The sequence below is a fragment of the Aedes albopictus genome, chromosome 2 (genome assembly GCF_035046485.1).
Source record: "Aedes albopictus strain Foshan chromosome 2, AalbF5, whole genome shotgun sequence".
In the NCBI taxonomy this organism is placed as follows: domain Eukaryota; kingdom Metazoa; phylum Arthropoda; class Insecta; order Diptera; family Culicidae; genus Aedes; species Aedes albopictus.
The window spans coordinates 229,371,566-229,387,989 of NC_085137.1; the positions used below are offsets into that span (position 1 = coordinate 229,371,566).

At 39.2% G+C, this 16,424-nt stretch overlaps 1 protein-coding gene and 1 long non-coding RNA gene across 4 annotated transcripts in view; both read right to left on the reverse strand.

The window, feature by feature from the left end:
* LOC134287952 (uncharacterized) overlaps positions 1-16,424 on the reverse strand; it is a 746,963-nt gene that overhangs the window by 593,978 nt on the left and 136,561 nt on the right. The window lies entirely within an intron of this gene.
* LOC109401385 (cGMP-dependent 3',5'-cyclic phosphodiesterase) overlaps positions 1-16,424 on the reverse strand; it is a 239,401-nt gene that overhangs the window by 125,407 nt on the left and 97,570 nt on the right. For all 3 annotated transcript variants that reach the window (XM_062851275.1, XM_062851274.1, XM_062851273.1), the window contains exons 5-6: positions 9,184-9,464; positions 8,189-8,298 (exon numbers count right to left, since the gene is read on the reverse strand). In XM_062851275.1, coding sequence (XP_062707259.1) covers positions 8,189-8,298; positions 9,184-9,464 — 391 coding nt within the window. The remainder of the gene's footprint in view (positions 1-8,188; positions 8,299-9,183; positions 9,465-16,424) is intronic.

A 16,424-nucleotide genomic window follows, 5' to 3' on the forward strand; every position in this document is an offset into this window, starting at 1 on the left:
TTTGATGCACTCTATGAAAAGTTACAGCATGTTGAATTTTTTTGTGGGATAAAAAAAGATGCCTATCCCAAACATTTTGGCCATCCCCTGTATATGAAAATACACGACACGGTCTGCATCCCGATTATGATTTATTTGGTCGCGATAGTAAGGGTAATGCACATACGTCAACGATCGTTCTGTATTAAACGCGTCACCGCAATGATCGTTTACACTACCGTGAAAACCGTTTTTCCCACGCGCTTCTGATTTTGCATTCAATATTCGCGTCCCCATCTTCCTACCGAGAAAACTGACCGACTCACGGAAATAGTCGCGCGTTTCCCACAATATTGAACTTAGAGTATACGGAGAATAAATTTTCAAGCTAAGATAGCTATTTTCGAATTATGTATTTTACTAAGAGTAGTTCCATGTGTTACCTGTGATCGACAGCCGTTGAGGTAGTTAAGCCAATTATTTTAAATTTGCTCAATAATTGTTGTGAACTACAATCACTTTTTTTAACATTTTTATCGCTTCAATATTAGGCCTACACCAGAACTACAAGATTAATTTGCAGATATTACAGACTCCAGGAGTCCTCATAAAAACGCATTGGCGTAATTATCCCAACTTCTTCTAGTATGTAAAGAAAATATACTCTTAATGATCTCACCCAGTTCCATGTCGTCGGATGACCGCAACCACTTAACTCCTTCAATTTTCTGCAATACGGTTTGCTACCAAGTGTACCAAGTGTGCATCCCTTTTTATCACTTCACGAGGAAGGAAAATGTGCACCTGCCCCAAACACATGTCACTCCACACTTATTCCTTCGAACAATGCAACGCGACCGAGATTTTCATCGAAACTGCCACAAACAGGCGTCAATTTTCGTTTTTTTCCGCCGAACAATGCAACCCGATCGAGATCCCCATCGCAACTGCCCCAAACACGCATCATTTTTTTAATTTTCCTTCGAACAAAGCCACCCGATTGCTGTCCCCATCGCAACTCAATTCAGGAAATTTGGTGTAACATAACAAAAAATCAGAGATGTTTTTGAATTATGATTTTTTGAATTTAAAAGTTAGTATTATAATATATGAATCTCTATACATAAAACAACAATTCAATAGCTTTCTAACATAAGAAAGGTTAAAATCGGCCAACATGATAGGATATTTTGAGAATTTTTTGTTTTCAAAAACTTTGATTTTTTGGACCACCCTATCTGAAAGTTGGTCACCCTAATAACGAAATAAAAAAATGGATCTAATTATTTTCGATGAACTACAAACCTATCAAGTTTCACCATAATCGGAGTTGCGCTGTATCGTTTTTTATGTAATATACAGCCATTACATAGAAAAACGATACAGTGTTGGTTGGTTATCTCTCCCGCATTTTTTGAATAATTAATTCAATTATTGGTCTAGGGGCATCTGGGGTAATATGCACTGTCGAGGCAAAACGCACCCCCTTGATTTTTCAGGAATTATCAGTTTTGTACCTTTGAAACCTTAACAGTCTTATAGAACGTCCTTATAAATGAGCACCTGGAAAATTTTACATATCTGCGTTACGTAATGAATGAGAAAAATGAATAAAATCGAAAGGCAGGTTTCTGATGTAATTTTCCCGATCGTTTGGCGAACGATTTGATGGCGAAAACCGACCAAATACCTTAAGCTGTTGTGTTTATTTAGTTGATTGCGGGCAATACTAAGCATAGGAAGAACAACTTAAACAGTATTGTACGTAAATTATATATTTTAAACAATTTTATTTTTGGCTATTGGTTGGGGCAATATGCACTCCATGTGTTGGGGCAAAACGCACCTTTAGAAAACAAGCTGTATTAATATCTATGAGCGCTCTGTAAGTAATCGCAAACAAAATTGAGCTATTATTCGTCTTCAAACCTCAGAAAACATGCATTTTCTCTAAGAAGGGAAAATATTTATAAACTCGACAGTGCATCTTGCCCCAATGTTGTGGTGCGTCTTGCCCCTTTGTTTGAGTGCATCCTGCCCCATTGTTGTAGTACATTTTACCCCGAGCATGGGTGCCTACTGCCCCGCATAAACATACGAAGCCGTAATATTGGTCTTTACAAAAAACGTTATTTTCAAAAGCTGCGCTATGTTAAGGCTGAAATTTTGTCCGATTTCGCTAAGAATGAAAGTATTAGCAATGAATGCATGCATTAAAACAATAAATTATTGCCCTTTAATATGCATTTGGACGCATCTTCCTTAACTGGTGCGTATTACCTCAGAATCCCCTAGTAGTTTCTACTGGAATACTCTCAAAGGTTTCACCGAGAATTCCTTTCGAGTCTGATCGGCATTAAGGTATAAAATGCAAAAAAGTGTGATTACAAGCGCTGCCCAGGGCGGAATTTCGAATCAAGTATCCCATCAACGAATAACATAGTCTCTCCAAGATTTCAGGATCCTGGTGTTTTACAATTTTTAAATTTGTATGTTTGCTAGTGCCGCCTAGTGGCAGAGTTTCGACATAAGTGTCCCTTTTTATGGAGGTCTATGTCATACTGATCAACTTTGCCGAAGACATTCGCTCATCCCTGTCTAGTAAGGGTCCATTTATTAGGAATTCGTTCAGTAAGAGTACTTGGTTCGTTACTGGATAGCCCGTGATCCAGTCAACAACTTTTTCGCAGACACCACCGATATCATCACATCATTGAGATACACACATATGTATACGTTTGTACTTCTGCATCCAGTCTGTATGTACACTAGCGCCACGTATCGGCTTGACTTTCTTGAGTTTAGATATTAAAGTCTAAGGGGGGTGAAGGTAATTTATTTCAGAATAAAAAACTACGATTTGTTATCTATCATATCAGTAAGCCTTCTGAAAGTTCGATAGACAGCATAAGATCAGTCGGGATATTCTAGGTCATCCGAGCTGAAAGTCTCTTTAATAGAGACAAATCAATCAATCAATAGGTCATCCAAACTATTCTTGAGTGTAGATCCCAAAGTCTACGGGTGTAACGGTAACTTCTTTTATTAAACAAAGCTTCTATTTGTAATATATCATGTCCAGTGAGTCTTTTGAAAATTCAATATACAGTATAAGATCAGTCGGGATATCATCTATTCTTGGGTTTAGATCCTAAAGTCTACGGGTGAAACGGTAACTTCATTCATTATACAAAGCTAGGATTTGTAATTTATCATGTCCAGTGAGTCTTCTGAAAGTTCAATAGACAGTATGAGATCAGTCGGTATAAACTAGGTTATCCATACCGTTCTTGAGATTACACTCTAAATTCTACGGGTGTAACGGTAGCTTCCTTCATTATTCAAAGCTACGATTTGTAATCTATCATGTCCAATAAATCTTCTGTATGTCCAATAGGCATCATAAGATCAGCTAGGACCATACAAACTATTATGATGTTTATTATATAGCATCTACAGCAATTGAAGTTTCGGTTTTGGCTATATCCCTTCCGTGACGAACCAACACAATTGTGCTGTTGAGCGGTAACAGTTTTGCATATTTTTTTCATCTGTTTAGACTTTGTTTTATATGATGTGAATTGTTCCACTAATTCAGCCATTACTTATACTTGTATGTGTGAAATAAACTTTTGTTTACGTTGCCTGTAAAATTTACCACAACAAGGTAAACAAAAAGTGGGCAAAAACGGTAAAACATGAAAAAGTTTTATCTGTCGCATATTATTTATTTCCGATTTATCTACGTAGTCAACGCTAGAAATCAAAAGATAAAGAATAGTTCTTTCAAATGAGTAAAAATAATAATGGGGCACGTTCGGTGTAGTACTAGATTTGTAGTAATGAGCTGAATTTTAGTATGGTGAGAAGGGCAATTCTCCGTTTCTGCAATGAAATGGTGCAAAAAGCGTGGGTATTATGATTCCTTACCTAATTTGATGCTGTTTGAGCAAAACTTTGGATAACTATGTTGTTCATGTTGCAAGAAATGGAGAAAATAACAACACTGTTACCCAAAGTTTTGCTCAAACAGCATTAAATTAGGCCAGGAATCATAATACCCACGCTTTTTGCACTATTTTATTGCAGAAACGGAGAATTGACCTTCTCACCATACTAAAATTCAGCTCATTACTACAAATCTAGTACTTCACCGATCTGTCCTATTACTTTTTTGGGAAATCTAAGAGTTCTGGAGAGCCAAAGTTGAGCAATTTGTATGGAGATTTCACTTTTTTGCGCTCCGTCACGAAAGGGATATAGAGTTATGTTGCATAATCTATTATACTTACTGGAGCTCACAGAATACAACCAAGGAGTACGACATAGCTAAATTATCAAAAAAAAATATTGTGTAACATTAGTATCTGTAACGAAATCGCCTCATGTCACAGTGGTTGTTTTTAACGACTAATCTTCATAACAGTAAGGAAGCCCATAATATCTCAAAAATATATAACAGCGCCAAGGTTGCGACCATTCATTTGCAAAGATTTACATTCATTTGCTATTATCTCAGTTCAGAAGCATGCTATTGAAAAACAATGTATGGATGAATTAAACCTTGTAGTTTTATCTGAAAGTTTGCCGAATAACATTGGGGTCGCAAACGTATACCAAAGTTGTGAGCGAGCTGTGAAGGCAACTCTCCACGCGGTGAATGTAAATTTCATTCACGCTGTGTAAAGATGCCTTCACAGCTCTCTCATGACTTTGGTATGCGTGTGCGACCCCAATTTTATTCGGCAAACTTTCAGATGAAACTACAAGGTTAAATTCATCCATACATTGCTTTTCGATAGCATGTTTCTGAACTGAGATAATAACAAATGAATGTAAATCTTTGCAAATGAATGGTCGCAACCTTGAACAACACCTATAGGTGTTATATTGTTCCTCTAATTGCTCTGGAAAGTACAGTGGATTACTGCACTACTTATGGTAGTGGCAAAAGTTATATGTAATCGCACGCGTAGACCTGAAACTATGGTCTCCGGAGTAGTGTTGTTGACCTGGAATATCTCAAAACTATCTTGAAATGACTCATGATGTGCCAGGACGATTACTACTGTGATTATCAAGACCTGAACTTCAGGATAGTCTGGACGACTCTCAATGTCCCAAAGATTCATAATTATATATAGTAGACTTCAGGTTGGTCCAGTCACCGTGATTAATTATGAAACGTTACTCAGTTTGTCAGATATGGCTGATGTTACGAGTGTAAACCTGATGTTACGGGAACAAGGGGTCATTGCCGATATCTATAAGCAGCTCACAACTCAGGGTGGGTGTGAATCAGCTGTAAGCTGAAATATTTATTCCAATTAGATTTAGTTTACATAAGTTTAACATTACTTACAAAAATCGGTTTCGGAACGTATTTTACGGTGAACTCCTTGTTCGCGTTGTTTTAATAATTCATCTGTGATTTTAGGTTAGAATAGAAAATACAAGCTAGCACTATTAATTGTAGAAACAACTTACGATCTGTGATTTCAACCTGTGATTAGAACACTTAGGTTTAAATAGTATAAGTTCGTTTTAACAAATTTTTAGTCTAAGTATTTAAATGATAATCGTTTGTGCGACTGCATTATTTCAATCATTTCACACTTCGCACTACATGACGAATGATATTTTTGCTCTGTCATTTCTATCGCTTGACATATAATCCTATTTGAAACGTTTCGATTGAAACGACTTTGTCGTTTGGTTGCTGACCAGTGCTGGCAGCAACACCTGAAGTTCTGAACTCAAAGATAGTTTGGCTGACTTGGAACATTCCCATAGTGTCTCTAAATGACATTTGGGATTTCAAGAGCTTCAGGGATGGATCTTAGCAGATTATGCTATGCTATTATTAATGGCGAAAACACGTAAAGTTTTTCCTGTAGATTTGAAGGACTTCATTATAGAACAGTTTGGATGAACCTCAATATCCCAAAGGTTTACAATAAACAAGTAGACGTCAGATTGGTCCAGTAACCCGGATAAATTTGCAATGTTACTCAGTATAGCAGATACGGCTGTTGTTAGAAAAGTAGACCTGAAGTATGAACTCCAAGGTAGTTTGACTGACCTAGAATATCCCTGTAGTGTCTCTTAATAACATTTGAAATTTCAAGAGCTTCGCGGATCGCAGCAGATTATGCAATGCTATTATTTATGGCGAAAACACATAAAGTTATTCTTGTAGATTTGAAGGACTTCATTATAAAACAGTTTGACCGATCCTGAATATCCCAAAGGTCTGCAAAGTAGACTTCAGATTGCTTCAGTAACTGCTGTTGATTATGCAACGTTACTCAGTATAACAGATATGGCTCTTGTTACGAGTGTAGACCTGAAATTCTGAGCTTCAAGGTAGTTTGGCTGACCTGGAATATCCCTATAGTGTCTATGAATGACATTGTAGATGTCAAGCACTTCACGGATCCCAGTACGTTACGCAATGCTATTATTTATGACGAAAATACATAAAATTATTTTTATAGATTTGAAGGACTTTACTATAGGGCAGTTTGGAACACCTACAACATCGCAGAATATAAAACACCTTTTGATATTCTTGGCAAAGGTTAAATGAATACATATAAACGTAACCCACATCCGAGTTCAGCTTTTAGATCAACAGGTATGTCAATTATTTCGTTTTTTTTTTTTTAAATTTCATGGTGTTAAGGATGTTCTAGGTTGTCAATGAAGTTCCAAATACAAATATGCCCATTTTTTCATGATAGCAGACTCAATTTGTAGCAACTTTGCCGAAGAGAGAATTCTGTTTTATCGAATGGGCGAATTTATACTGCCGTTTGTGTGTTTGGATCATATATGATCCCTCCGACTCCAAATGGTTAATAACGCCCTTATCTGAAGTGCAACTAAAAAGTTGTCTTCTAACAAAATGTTAATAATGTATGCCCTAAATCTCCAGGAAGGAGCGGATTTTTAGAGTTTGCTTTAAAGTGCCTTTTTCTTCAAAAGTTTAAAAAGTGTGCTTTCCCCAAACTGAAAAATTAAAGTTTTCATATAAAACTTCAAGTCAATTACGGACTAGCTAAGCGATTTTTCATTTTTTTTTTATTTTGCAGGGCTTCATAAGGTTTCATTTGCAACCATTTGTGACTATTCGGGATTGTGTACTCGGAATTTTGCAAAAATCGACACGGCCTGATGTGCAGTAAGTCTAAACTAAGCTAAGCTAAGTTGGATCTTCGAGGTGCATACATGCAGATAAGAGCTACCGGAGTCTTGCAAGTTCTTGGTTTTTAACACGAATAAGAGACTGCTGTTTAGTATTTCGAACGCAGCGTCAACATCCCAGAGAATTATGAATAGATTTGAAGAATGTTTATTGCAAAGGACCTCTCGAAAATGAGAACTATTCTCTGGCGAATGATAAAAAATTCGAAAATGTAAATTCACTAGCAAAAGCTGATTTTAGATGTGTGTATATTTTGAGACATATTCATTTAATGAATTGCTCGAGATAGCTTTTGTATCAACCAAATCTGTGGCGAACAACAACTTTGCAGGGTTGTTGTCTAGCATTTTCGCAATACGCTCTGTCCACTGTGATTTTCCGGCTTTGGCTACCTTCAGGATGCTGACGTCTCCAGCGAGCTGTTTCACTGTCACACACCGTTGGTTCTCCTGTACACCGCCAAAGATTATCCTTAGCAATGGCAAAGGTAAATTCATATACTATATGAACAGTATCATATCGTTGAACTGAATTCCTATAATGCGATTACGCAATATAATGAGATTCATCCCAATTAGCACATACGCAACGTGTGCCATCACAATGTGCACGGTGTGAAACAATCCCAGAGCTAGGTGAGAGTGCCGATGATTCACTATACGATCAATGACGTGCATCCTGAGCACGCGACGACGCCACCAGCAATAAGTACGATGACACAGAGAACGTATATTAATTTGAAACCGGGCGAAGTGATAATCGACTAAATTTAATCGACCCGTATTAGGCCAGTAGTACACAGGGTCAAATATTTGTCAAGGAAAGAACTCAAGAAACAACATCAGTTTGACACTAATGAAAATTCGATCGAGTCAAACAAGATGTTTGAGCATTGGTTTCTTTTTGGACAAATATTTGACCCTGTGTACTAGCAGCCTTATGCACATTGTTCGCACGCTGTCACCCATTTGATTCGATAATGAGCTGATTCAATTGACTTACCTATTTTGCCTAGTAACCGTCGGGCGACCTGCAACAGGTTCTGACACTGATAACGTACCCGCTTCTCTTCGAACAAATCGAAAGCCGTTAGCAGGTGTCCCAGTACGTATCTGCGAACGAAACGATATAATGTTCGGGTAAATATTGGTATACGATTCGGTCAATGCATCGGGTGGAGTGTTTGCGGTTTTGGGTCATTAGCTCTGTGCTGCAATCAATTAGCATAGCTGCACTGAACTTTCCCGGCAATGCCAATGAACGCCATTATTTTTATTTATCGTTGAACTAACAGAAATATGCGTATCACATAGCATCATAGCATAAGAGAGAACATCCAGGCTATAAATAGTGGACATCATGGATCATCGTCATGGTCATTGGCAGAAGAGGAAAATAGCTGACATTTTACAGACGTGATTTATGCCTAGTCACAAATAATAGGACATCACAATTTTTATTATCCGACACATAAAAAGGACAAATCTAGATTGAGTTTAAATAAGGGCGAAAGTAACATGAGAGAGTTCTCTTCATCGACTCTCTCTTCTGCAAGTTAAAGTGACAAGATGTAAGTATGGTTGAACTTTTTTATCATAAATCGCTTGTGATGCAATCTAGTGTCTAAGTGTAAAAAAGTTCGATTGAATTTGGATCTTGTCACTTTAATTTGCAGAAGAGAGAGTCGATGAAGAGAACTCTCTCATGTTACTTTCGCCCTTATTTAAACTCAATCTAGAAATAAAGCCTGACACGGCGGCGGGTGTAATCGTATTACATGACCTTTGCACGCTGCAAAAAGGATCTTTCAATTTTAACAAGTGAATATATCGAACATGATATGATCAGTTTTCAAATATGTACGTGTAATACTAACAAAATTTAAAGCACAGTATGTCTGAGATTTTCATCATGTTTTTGACGACGATAAACCCCCCTAGTTACTTTCCGTGAAAATCTTGAGAATATACTGAAAGAAAATAGAAACTAACTCTCACCTGAAAGTGTCATCGATGTAGAACTGGAACCTCGATCGGGACTCATTGTCGCCAGCGATGCACACGAACAAAGCAATTTGCTGCTGCAGAAGAGAGTTGCTGCTCCTACTGCTACCGTTGTTGCTGCAATTTGCACTATTACAATGCTGCTGTGTGGCCATACTGCCCCCGTCGAACGACGCCGTCGAGGATGTCGACGAGGTGGATATCTGCGTCTGAAGTTTACTGACTCGGGGGCTTTTAATATCATAGATAAGAGTATTGTACTTGTTGCCTACCACCTGAAAGGAGAAAGGACAAAAGGTGTGCAAGATTATATCTAGGACGATTAAAACTTACTCTACGACGGCAGCTGTTCGCACGTCAGACGGTGACGACGACATAAAGCATGGATATTGCACCTGTTTAAGCCAAGCCGTGTAGGGGGGAACGAGAAGTGCGAAGATAAACTTTATAATGTGATTTGGTCCACACCGAGGTAGAAAGAAGCTCAGTTAGCTTCAATTCACACTTCTACGTTGTTTGCCAAATCAGGCACCAGAAAGCGTGATAGGTATCACGCAGTTGGCTCCATTTATGACGACTTTTAGCAAATTGCACATTCGTCGGTCTTCGTCCAATGCGTAAGAGAGGGTGTTGTTGTTAGGTAAAGTTGTGAAATTTTCGAAGATTTCTGAATGAATGTTGCCATGTGAATCAGTAGTGTGAATATGTTTCAACCAAAAAATAATGAACTGAATTACACATAGGGTATGAGCAATTCATAATCCTATGATTACTACCTATGTGTCAAATGAAAGGGTTTCAATTCATATTTTGTAGGAAAAATGCAGAAAACAAGCTTATACTTGATTTTTGCATTAACCCTTTGGAACCGAAGGGGTCACATATGACCCCAACATAGAAACGGCTGTATAAATTCACAATGCAATAAAACTGAATACTGTCGTCGGCAAAGTTGTTGCAAATTGAGTCCTCTATTGAAGAAAAATGAGAATATTTGTATTTGAGACTTGACTAACAACCTAGAACATCCTGAACACCATTAAGTTTGGAGAAACGAAGTAATTGACATACCAGTTGTTCTAAAAGCTGAATTTGGATATGGGTTACGTTCATATGTATTCATTCAACTTTCGTCAAGAATATCAAAAGGTGTTTTATATTTTGGGATGTTTTAGGTGTTCCAATAATCCAAACTGTCCTGTAGTAAAGTCCTTCAAATCTACAAGAATAATTGTATGTGTATGTTCATTGTCCATTAATAATAGCATAGCATAATCTACTGGGCTCCGTGAAGCTCTTGAAATCTCAAATGTCATTTAGAAACACTTATGGGATATTCCAGGTCAGTCAAACTACCTTGGAGTTCAGAATTTCAGGTCTACACTTGTAACACGCGGTACCGGCCGGAAACTATGAGCAACCTTAGGGAAGATCGGGTAACCAACCCCGGTGGGAACTTTGGTCGAAGGCTGACAGGGAAAGGGGGGGGGGCTTGCTTCGCCAAACCTGAGTGTCTGTTCTACAGGAGGAGCGGCTCACAACAGCGTCTGATCCTCATGTCAGGGGCTGCTGATCTACGTCCGAGTGCCAGGGAAGGACTCTAAGCTCAACTGTGCACTATGGTCCTTCGGAAAGTAGGGGGTTGGTGTCAGGCCCTACGAGCCAGCCGTAAAAACCCATTGTAACGGAAAATCAGCAACAGAATAATAAGAACCGAGACCAACGGCAACGACCCCAGCGAACAAAAAGGACTTGCGATTGGAAACTCGGTACGTGGAACTGCCGATCTCTCAACTTCATTGGGAGCACCCGCATACTCGCCGATCTACTGAAGGACCACGAGTTCAGCATCGTAGCGCTGCAGGAGGTGTGTTGGACAGGATCCATGGTGCGAACGTTTACTGCAGTGATCCTCAGCCTAACTGTCTTTGCGGGCCAAAAATGAATTTTAAATAGAGAATGCGGGCCGCAAATCGTTCAAGAGTTTATTTTCAACTATTTTCAAGATTCAACACAAAATCCAATTGTCGATTTTTTGAAAATATTGTACAAGGAACAAGATCTAAACAACATTTCTGTGTTTTTTTTATGCAGCTTAGGGATTTCCTGATAAGTATATCGAATCCTTTATTTAAAACAATTTTGGAACTGTGAGGTTTTTTGAAACTTCGTGAATTTTGAGAATTTTCAGAATTATTTGTAGGATTTTCAGGGTTCTCGGAAGAAATTCACATAAACTGCCTGGAGATACTATTGTAGAATTCCTTGATGATTTTTTATGTTTATCTTGTGTAATTTCTTAGAGAGCCAATGAAGAAAAACCTGCAAACATGATTTTCTGAACAATGTGTGTAAGTATTTGTAGCCTATATAGAATATATATTTTAAGAAGAATTTCCAAAAGTATTGCTAGGCGAATGAAGAGAATCTTACCCAATCTTGCCCAGGCAAAAATTGTAAAATGGTTTTGAATAGTCTCCTGATAGAAGTGATGAAATTTTAAGTTATATCTATTACAAGGATTTTTTTAGCTGATAAAAAACAAAATGGTATTTTAACTTTATTTTCTACACTGAACTACAACTTTATTACTACACTGAAGTTTTTTTTTTTACGACGGTAATGGTCCCGCGTAAAAAAAAAACCGCGTAAAAAAACCGCGATATTTCAAGACCCGTCGTAAAAAAAACCGCGTTATTTCAAAAAACGTCGTAAAAAAAGTCAAGTCACGTTAGATGTGGTGCTGACTATTTTACGCGTATTTTTGAAAAAACGCGGATTTTTTTACGACGGTTTTTGAAATAACGCGGTTTTTTTTTACGACGGGTCTTGAAATAACGCGGTTTTTTTTAGGACGGACCGCGTAAAAAAAACCGCGTAAAAAAAACCGCGTAAAAAAAAGCTTCAGTGTACTGACAAGCTCTGCCACAACTCCAAAATCCATGGAAGAGAATCTGTAAAATTTATCCTAAACTCATTATTCAAGCGAAACACACAGTTTTGAATGTTTTTGGAACAAAATTCGAAAAATTAGTATTTTACTGTATGTAAAACTTTCAAAAATCTTATTTCTTTTGAAAAACTCTCCATGATCAGTAGTTAATATTCACTCTCATGAAAGTTTTAAAATATATTGAAATTTCAGATTTTCATTATGGAATCTATGAGTGGGCCACTTCCTAATACATTTCAAAATCAGCTTGCGGGCCGCACAAAACCTGGTCGAGGGCCGCATGCGGCCCGCGGGCCGCAATTTGGTGACCACTGAGAGGTAATCATACCATCTACCAGAGCTGCGGCAACACACGCGAGCTGGGAACTGCTTTCATCGTGATGGGTGATATGCAGAGGCGCGTGATCGGTTGGTGGCCGATCGACGAAAGAATGTGCAGGTTGAGGATCAAGGGCCGATTCTTCAACTTCAGCATAATAAACGTGCACAGCCCACACTCCGGAAGCACTGATGATGACAGGACGCATTTTACGCGCAGCTCGATCGCGAGTACGATCGCTGCCCAAACCACGACGTCAAGATCATCATAGGAGATTTGAACGCTCAGGTAGGCCAGGAGGAGGAATTCAGACCGACGATTGGTAAGTTCAGCGCCCACCAGCAGACGAAAGAAAACGGCCTACGACTCATTGATTTCGCCGCCTCCAAAAATATGGCCATACGTAGCACCTATTTCCAACACAGCCTCCCTTATCGTTACACCTGGAGATTACCACAGCAGACAGAATCTCAAAATACACCACGTTCTGATTAACGGCCGGCACTTCTCCGACAATAGGGACGTCAGGACCTATCGTGGTGCCAACATCGACTTCGACCACTATCTGGTGATGGTCAAACAGCGCCCAAAACTCTCCGTCATCAACAATGTACGATACCGACGACCGCCACGGTACAACCTAGAGACTGAAACAACCGGATGTTGCCTCAACATACGTCCAGAATCTCGAGGCCGCGTTGCCAGACGAGGGCGAGCTCGATGAGGCCCCTATAGAGGACTGCTGGAGTACAGTGAAAGCAGCCATCAACGACGCAGCCGAGAGCACCATCGGGTACGTGGAACGGAATCGATGGAACGAATGGTTTGACGAAGAGTGCAGAACGATTTTGGAGGAGAAGAACGCAGCGAGGGCGGTAATGCTGCGGCAAGGGACTCGACAGAATGTGGAACGTTATAAACAGAAACGGAAACAGCAGACCCGCCTCTTTCGGGAGAAAAAGCGCCGCCTGGAAGAAGCGGAGTGTGAAGAAATGGAACTGCTGTGCCGTTCCCAAAAAACACGAAAGTTTTATCAGAAGCTCAACGCATCCCGCAACGGCTTCGTGCCGTGAGCCGAAATGTGCAGGGATAAAGACGGAGACCTCCTGACGGACGGACGTGAGGTGATCGAAAGGTAAAAGCAGCACTTCGATCAGCACCTGAACGGCGTGGAGAACGTAGGCACGGGAGCCCACGGCAACGGAGGGAACAACGACGCCAGTGCAGCGGACGACGGAAATGAACCAACTCCCACGCTGAGGGAAGTTAAGGATGCCATTCACCAGCTCAAAACCAACAAAGCAGCTGGTAAGGATGGTATCGCAGCTAAACTCATCAAGATGGGCCCAGAACAGTTGGCCGCCTGTCTGCATCGGCTCATAGTCAGGATCTGGGAAACCGAACAGCTACCGGAGGAGTGGAAGGAAGGGGTAATATGCCCCATTCACAAGAAAGGCGACCATTTGGAATGTGAGAACTTCAGGGCGATCACTATTTTGAATGCTGCCTACAAAGTGCTATCCCAGATCATCTTCCGTCGTCTGTCACCTAAAACGAATGAGTTCGTGGGAAGTTATCAAGCCGGTTTCATCGACGGCCGGTCGACAACGGACCAGATCTTCACCGTAAGGCAAATCCTCCAGAAGTGCCACAAATACCAGGTCCCAACGCATCACCTGTTCATCGACTTCAAGGCAGCATACGACAGTATCGACCGTGCACGAAGCCGTTGCGGGATGCGTTGAGCTTCTTATATAACTTCCGTGTTTCTTGTTAACGGCACAGCAGTTCCATTTCTTCATACTCCGCTTCTTCCAGGCGGCGCACAGTGGGAAAAATCGACACAAAAAACGGATCTTTTAACGCCGCTGGTTTCGGTACGTGAAGTTAACCATTTCTGACGTAAAAAAATACAAGAAATCGATTGGTGCTAAATTCATTCACCGCACGGCACGGGAAGTGGTTCATTTTGCCCTATTTTCCCCTTTTTTCATACAAAAAGAGAATCAAAATGTACTTCTAAACAGCTGACGCGACTGTAGATCATTGAAAATAGCTGCAGGTGTAATTAGAGGTTAATAGAAACCATAAACATACATGAATGATCCTTTTAAATGCTTATTTTGCCCCATATGCCCCCACAACTATCGGATATTCACAATTTTCCTAATTATGAATGGATTTTTAATGTTACTGACTTGAAGTTGATTTGTTTGGCATAAACAACAAGCGCTAGAGCTTTTATCACCAGAATCATCTTCGGGGGTTGTCCAATTTGCCCCATTTTGCCCTATTTTCATGAAAAATGAGATTTAAAATGTATTTATGAAAGACATATATTGCTATGGAACGTTGAAATTAGTTTTAGGTGCAATTGGAAACTAACAGTTATCATGCGCATATAAGAAATATCTTTTCCCTATTTTACCCTACATTCCCCTAAAACTGCTGGATAATAACATATTTTGTATGGTTTTGTAATGTTGCTGGATGCAAAACATGAAGCCCTGGATCATTTTTGATGTATACAACTGCGGTTTATCGATTAATACTACAATCATTCTCGGAATGATATAAATAGCTGTCCATTTCACCCCAATTCGCCCTGATTTTTGTCATGTAATGAACAAATCAATTTGCCCTGATTTTTTGTCAAGTAATGAATAAATAAATTTCCCTTATTAGCATTGGTACTGAAACCAATGTTATCAAAAAGACATATTTGTATATGACTTTTTCTATAAGTTCAGCTTTTGATGGGGAATTAAGGGCATAATAAGCTTTTTAGAAAATATGTCAAATATGCGCTAAACTAACTAAATAGGGCGTCTCAAAGCATCAAATTATTTATATTTAAGATGCCCCATTTAATCAGTTGCGTGCATATTTGCCACAAATTAAGATAAAGGTTAATGTTTATTACACCCTTCATTCCCCACCAGAGTCATATGTTTTAACTGTCCTTTCGATTCCGATTATTAACCAACTTTTGTTGGTTATTACAGTAACAAAAGTCCATCAATTCGGACATAAGCAAATGGGGGAAATCGATTCATTCATGAGGCGACAACAAATCAGGGCAAATTGGGGTAAAATGGACAGCTATTTGTACCCTCCCGTGGATGATTCTGAAGCTTATCGATAAACCGTATTTGTACATATAAAAAATGATCTGGGACTTCATGTATTGCAACCAGTGACATTACAAAATAATAGAAAAATGTTATCATCCAGCAATTTTAGGGGCATGTAAGGCAAAATAGGGAAAATATATTTCATTTATGCGCATGATAGCTGTTAGCTTCCAATTGCAACTAAAACTAATTTCAACGTTCCATTACAGTATCTGTTTCTTATAAATACATTTTAAATCTCATTTTTCTATGATAATAGGGCACAATGGGGCAAATTGGACAACTCCCGAAGATGATTCTGGTAATAACAGATCTAGCGCTTTTTGTTAATGCAACAAAAATGAAATTCAAATCAGTAACATTAAAAATCCATCCATAATCATGTAAAATTCAGAATTTCCAGCAGGTGTTGGGGCATATGGGGCAAAATAAGCATTTAAAAGGATCATTCATGTATGTTTATGATTTCTATTAACCTCTAATTACACCTGCAGCTATTTTCAATGATCTACAGTCGCGTCAGCTGTTTAGAAGTACATTTTGATTCTCTTTTTGTATGAAAAAAAGGGGAAAATAGGGCAAAATGGACCACTTCCCGTGCCGTGCGGTGAATGAATTTAGCACCAATCGATTTTTCGTAATTTTTTACGTCAGAAATGGTCAGCTTCACGTACCGAGACCAGCGGCGTTAAAAGATCCGTTTTTTCGGTCGATTTTTCCCACTGTGCGGCGCTTTTTCTCCCGGAAGAGACGGGTCTGCTGTTTCCGCTTCTGATTATATCGTTCCACGTTCTGTCGGGTCCCTTGCCGCAGCATTACCGCCTTCGCT